Raw genomic sequence first — 6202 nt, 5'->3', positions numbered from 1 at the left:
CAGCCTCCCCAGATCCAGGACACCTTCGAAAGGCGATGCCTCAGAATCACGTCAGTGAGGAACAAACGAAGGACCCCCATCACCCTGCCCTCTTCTCCTTGCTATCGTCAGGAAGGAGGTACAGGAGCCTGAAGACCCATACTCAGTGTTTCAGGAACAGCTTCTCCCCTCCGCCAACAGATTTTATTTCTTGTTTTTCCCTCTCTTTTTGCACTACTTATTTAATTTAATTTTTCTTCATTTTTTATATATATTTTTAAATTTATATATGTATGTTGTTGTTGTACCTCTCCATGCCTTGTGGCACATCGGCGACAATTTTGCCATTTCCGTAGCATTTTGTCTGTTCTTTATGAAGTTCGACGCTCAACCCAGCACAGATGGCTTGGCTAAACAGCCGGCCAGATTCAAACCAGGGACTATTTGCCTTGAAGTCTGTTGCAGATGCCACTACACCACCAGCCAGCTTTTTATATATACGTATATTTTATTATAATTTAAATACATATTGCAATGAGCTGCTGCCACAAAACAAAAAATTTCACGACACGTGCTAGTGACATTAAACCTGTTTCTGGTCAGCGTTGCAAACTAGCAGCTGGACAATAAATAAAATAACCAGACTTAGAAAAGAAAACCCTGGTGTAATTCAATGCAGTGTTTGACCGTTGAATGGACTGGGAGTATTTGCTGACATGATACGTGAATGTTTGTTGAACTATCACATAACATTCGGTTCTAACTCCAGGCATGGGTGCCCGGAGCTCAGGCCTGGTACTTGGTGTTTAAGAGGGTGAAGTCGCGGACAACCTTGTTCAGGTAGGTCTCCAGGTCGCGGAAGATGATGTAGCCCTGCAGTTTGCTGAGCCACGTGTTACTGCCGCTCGGGGTGCTGATCGGGATGCTGAACTCCGGGGGTTCTGGTAGGCTGCTGTTGAGAGCCTGGATCTGGAGAAATGAAGCATACGAAGTGTGTAAGACCATATCATCGGGCACAGGAGCAGAATTAGGCCATTCAGCCCATCAAGTCCGCTTCGGCATTTCATCATGGTTGATGTACCTTCCATCCCCATTCACCCGCCTTCTCCCCATAAACTTTCACGCCCTGACTAATCAAGATGCTACCAACCTCCACTTAAAGATAGTCAAAGACTTGGCCTCCACAGCCGTCTATGACAATGAATTCCACAGATTCACCAGCCTCTGGCTGAAGAAATTCCTCCTCATCTCCTTTCTAAAGGGATGTCATTCTTATCTGAGTCTGTGCCCTCTGGTCCAAGACTCACCCCACTATAGGAAACATTCTCTCTATCTAGGCTTTTCAATATTGGTTAAGTTTCAATGAGATCCTCCCTGTGGTGGGGGAGTCTAAGACCAGAGGACACAGCCTCAGAATAAAGGGGTGTCCTTTTAGAACGGAGATGAGGAGGAATTTCTTTAGTAGGTTATTTGGTCACATGGGTATAATTGGACAGCACAGGCTCGTTGGCCAGAAAGGCCTGTTACAGTGCTGTATTTCCAATCAAATAAAAAGTGAAAATCCCTCCCTGGCCCCCATACCTGAGAGCTCAGCTGAGAGATGAGGTCCCTGAGATCCAAGGACACCACCTCTATGGACTTGCTGAGCGCACACTGTTGACACTCGCCCATCTCATCCACTCGCTTGAAGTCCACGTGGACCCAGAAGATGTTCAGGTCCTTGGCATTGCACTGCAGGCGCTCCACGTCCTGGGGAGAGGTAGCAGACTGTCAGGGCAAAGCAAGTGCGGCTGGGGAGGACTGGCGGGCCCAGAGGAAGGGGCCTGAAAGTCGAGTGTGCGACTCTGGGCCAGGGTCTGGAGATTGGATGTCCAATGACTATGAGTCTGAGAATCCATGGTCAATGATTGGAGCACCAGAGGCAGTCTGTGCTGGAGTTGGAGGGTGTGTGTGTGTGTGTGTGTGTGTGTGTGTGTGTGTGTGTGTGTGTGTGTGTGTGTGTGTGTGTGTGTGTGTGTGTGTGTGTGTGTGTGTGTGTGTGTGTGTGTGTGTGTGAGAGAGAGAGAGAGAGAAGGGCACCTGAAGCATGGCAACATTTGCGGGCTTCCCCCAGCACATTCTTGGACTGTGTTGGTCAGTGAAGCGAACAAATTCCACTCTACATTTCAATGTACATAAGACAAATAAAGCTAATCTTTAAAATCTTTTTTCCTCACCTACCCCACAGGAATCCCTCGTCCATGACTCTTTGAAAGAAGCATGGGATGGGGATTCAAGGAACTCGAGCCTGTGCTTTACTTTGCATTACAAGCCTCTTACCCAGTCTGCCCATGGAAAGTGTGCCTAGCCTCAGACCCCACTGGGGGGAGTGGGGGGGGGGGGGGGAAGCAGGATGAGGCGGTGCTTACCTGCATCTGCAGCCAATAGCTGTAGACGTTACTGGAACGCGGCAAGCTCTTCAGATCCACGTTGTAATCCTCAAAGGCAGCATTTCCAATTTTCTCTCGTTTCTTTAATCAAGTGAGAGGAGATGGTCAACGAGGGTTTTCCCGGGGATCAGCCTCTAGTCTTGACCCCTGAGCTTGAGCTTTGCCCGTGACCACAAGAAATCACAGAGTTGTGGACACATCATGAGATCTTCTGAAAGCACGTCCCACTAGGCTTAAGGACAGCTTCTACCCTGCTGTTCCGAGCCTATTGAACCTTAGTCTGATAACAAAGTATCTTGACTTTGCAATCAATCCCATTACGGTCTTGCACCTTATTGTCCACCCGCACTGCACTTTCTCTGTAACTGTCACACTTTACCCTGCATTCTGGTACTCTTTTGCCTCGACGCACTGTGTAATGCTTTGATATGAACAGTGTGCAGGGCAGGCTTTTCACCATATCTCCATTCAGGTGACAATTCCAACTCCCCAAAACCCAACAAACTCATGGCTGGCCATTATCCCCGCACCCAACATCACCCCGTGTCAGGACACGCCAGGGGAGAGGAGTCGCAGGTAGGGACGGCAAATGCATCCATTTAGAGAGGTCTAGAATATGAGAGCAAGGATGTGATGCTGAGGCCTTGTCAAGCATTGATCAGTCTTGGAGGATAGTGAGCAGTTTTAGGCTCCATATCTAAGAAAGGATGTGCTGGCATTGGAAAGAGTCCAGAGGAGGTTCACGAGAGTGATCCCAGGAATGAAAGGGTTAACGTAGGGGGAGTGTTTGATGTCTCTAGGCCTGTACTCATTGGAGTTTAGAAGAACAGAGTGGGGGAACCTATCAAATATTGAAAGGTTTAGATAGATTGAACATGAAGAGATGTTTCCTATGGTGAGGGCGTCTAGACTCAGAACAGAAGGAGGCCCCTGTAGAACAGGGTTAGGGTTAGGGTTAGAGTTGAGGGCGTAGACTCTGAAGAGAAGGAGGCCCCTGTAGAACAGGGTTAGGGTTAGGGTTAGGGTTAGAGTTGAGGGCGTAGACTCTGAAGAGAAGGAGGCCCCTGTAGAGCAGGGAGGAGGAGGAACTTGTTTAGCCTGACGGTGGTGAATCTGTGCAATTCATTACTACAGATGGTGGTGGAGTTCAAGTCATTGGGTGTATTGAAAGCAGAGGTTGAGAGATTCTTGAGCAGTTAGGATGTCAAAAGTTATGGGGAGAAGGCAGGAGAATGGGATTGAGAGTGAAAAATCAGCCCCGATGGAATGGCAGAGCAGGCTTGATGGGCTGAATGGCCTAACCCTGCTGCTAGGTTTTATGGAGAGAATACCTGGTACTGCTATACTTGTCATTCTTTCCCGACTCCTTCACCGTCCCATCCCCATGTTACACTGGGGAGGAGAGCAGGGGGTATAATTGACCCCTTGGCTGGGATTAACTTGCAGCAGACACCAGGTCTCTGCGTGTTGAACTCTTTGGGTGGCCTGTTCTTCGTCCAGCCTCTCCTCCCACAGTTGTCTGACGCAATGAGGCCCCTAGTTCCCACAGCACTTTGCTCTGAATGTCAAGGTAAGTGTGGTCCTTACGTAGGTGATCAGCAGATCGCGAACATCCTGCAGGATCTTCCGGGAAAGATTCAGGCTCCTTTGGAAGGGGATGCTGTGGGCACTTGGATCCGCAGTCGATACAGCAAGGAGTGTAACGGAGAGAGTGAAGAGCAGGAAGCCCGCCATGAATCCTACCTGTAAATCAGAACATAGAGCATAACAGCAGAGTCCAGGCTCTTCGGCCCACTATGTTGTGCTGGTCCTCCCATCCTACATAACCCTCCAATTTTCTATCATCCATCTGCCTATATAAGAGTCTTAAATGCCCCTAATGTATCAGTCTCAACCTCCACCCAGGCACACATTCCACACACCCACCACTCTCTGCAAGAAAAAAGCCTGTCTCCGACATCCCCTCTGTACTTTCTTCCAATCACCTTAAAATTATGTCTGCTTTCGAATTGGCCATCTCTGCCCCAGGGAGTAAAGTTTCTGATAGTGCAGCCTCAGCTAGTCTGCTTGGGTGAGTTTGGAGCCTCCAGCCCTACTCCCACTCTAGAAGAAAACCAGCACCTTTCGTGGCACCTCACACAGAGTGAGGCAGCAGAAATGGTAATTAGAACTCACCGTCAAGATTTCTCTGTAACCTTGCCTTCTGATCAGTTGGCTGTCCCAGGGAGAGTGTGTCTTCTGACTGCAATCAATGAGATTTATAGTGTTTTGGTCTGCAGTAATTTCCCACCAACCCCCGCTTCCCCACAGACCATTCAGAAAATCCCGCTGTTCAAAACCCAAGCATTTGAAATTGAAAAATGCAACTTTTGCCTTTGAGGTTCCAGGGTATTTTCTACAGTCAAAATATAGACCAGACACGTAATTGAAACTGGAGGCATAACTGAAAATATGCTTGGAGATTAAAGCTGGGTTTTATTAGAAACAGAGAAAACAATACAGGCCCTTTGGCCCACAAAGATACAGGGGTAGCTTAATTTGACAAAGCATCATCTTTTGCTGATTTTACAGAATCTCTTACCCATCCTTCACTGCCTTGGAGAGGTAGGACTGAGCTACATTCTTGAACCACTGTAGCAATCAAGATTGTTTCCAGTCATTCTTCCGGGTGCCAGTGTAACGGAACTATTTACTGCCCATTACCCCACTGGTGTTTCGGGCAGCAGTGAAGCTCCTCCATCCCTGCCAGTGTTCAGGGCTTCTGTCATCGTCTTGGTAGCTTGGTTTTCACTCCTGCCTGTCACACACGTCCTGGGTGGAGCGTCAGGAATACTGCCGTACACAGATGCAGAAGGAATCTTAATTGCTGTTTCAGTGACTGTGAATGAGTTTAAATCTGTGAGTTCTCAGGTTTAGACCAGTGACTGTGAATGAGTTTAAATATGTGAGTTCTCGGGATTAGACCAGTGACTGTGAATGAGTTTAAATCAGTGAGTTCTCGGGATTAGACCAGTGACTGTGAATGAGTTTAAATCAGTGAGTTCTCAGGATTAGACCAGTGACTGTAGATGAGTTTAAATCAGTGAGTTCTCGGGATTAGACCAGTGACTGTGAATGTGTTCAAATCAGTGAGTTCTCAGGATTAGACCAGTGATTGTCAATGAGTTTAAATCAGTGACTTCTCAGGATTAGACCAATGAATGCGAATGAGTTTAAATCATTGAGTTCTCGGGATTAGACCAATGAATGTGAATGAGTTTAAATCATTGAGTTCTCGGGATTGGACCAATGAATGTGAATGAGTTTAAATCATTGCGTTCTCTGGATTAGACTAATGAATGTGAATGAGTTTAAATCATTGAGTTCTATGGATTGGACCAGTGACTGTGAATGAGTTCAAATCAGTGAGTTCTCAGGATTAGAACAGTGACTGTGAATGTGTTTAAATCAGTGAATTGTAGGGATTAGACCAGTGTCAGTGAAAGAGATTAAATCAGTGAGATCTCGGGATTAGACCAGTGACTGTGAATGAGTTTAAATCAGTCAGTTTTCGGGATTAGACCAGTGACTGTGAATGTGTGCAAATCAGTGAGATCTCAGGATTAGACCAATGACTGTGAATGAGTTTAAATCAGTGAGTTCTCCGGATTAGACTAGTGACTGTGAATAAAATAAAATCAGTGACTTCTCGGGTTTAGACCAGTGACTGTGAATGTGTTTAAATCAGTGAGTTCTCGGGTTTAGACCAATGACTGTGAATGAGTTTAAATCAGAGAGGTCTCAGGATTAGACAA

At 46.8% G+C, this 6202-nt stretch overlaps 1 protein-coding gene across 1 annotated transcript; it reads right to left on the bottom strand.

The window, feature by feature from the left end:
- Nucleotides 1-765: 765 nt before the first annotated feature.
- Nucleotides 766-5176, bottom strand: LOC140731512 (cardiotrophin-2-like). The gene is made up of 5 exons (XM_073052983.1): nucleotides 5117-5176; nucleotides 3996-4151; nucleotides 2388-2489; nucleotides 1561-1728; nucleotides 766-948 (listed from the first exon to the last, which is right to left on the bottom strand). The coding sequence occupies exons 1-5, from the start codon at nucleotides 5174-5176 to the stop codon at nucleotides 766-768; spliced, it is 669 nt and encodes a 222-aa protein (XP_072909084.1).
- Nucleotides 5177-6202: the final 1026 nt, after the last annotated feature.

The sequence above is a fragment of the Hemitrygon akajei genome, chromosome 8 (assembly GCF_048418815.1).
Source record: "Hemitrygon akajei chromosome 8, sHemAka1.3, whole genome shotgun sequence".
Taxonomy (NCBI): domain Eukaryota; kingdom Metazoa; phylum Chordata; class Chondrichthyes; order Myliobatiformes; family Dasyatidae; genus Hemitrygon; species Hemitrygon akajei.
The sequence above is the reverse complement of the archived record's forward strand: the minus strand, read 5'-3'. Positions and strand labels throughout refer to the sequence as shown.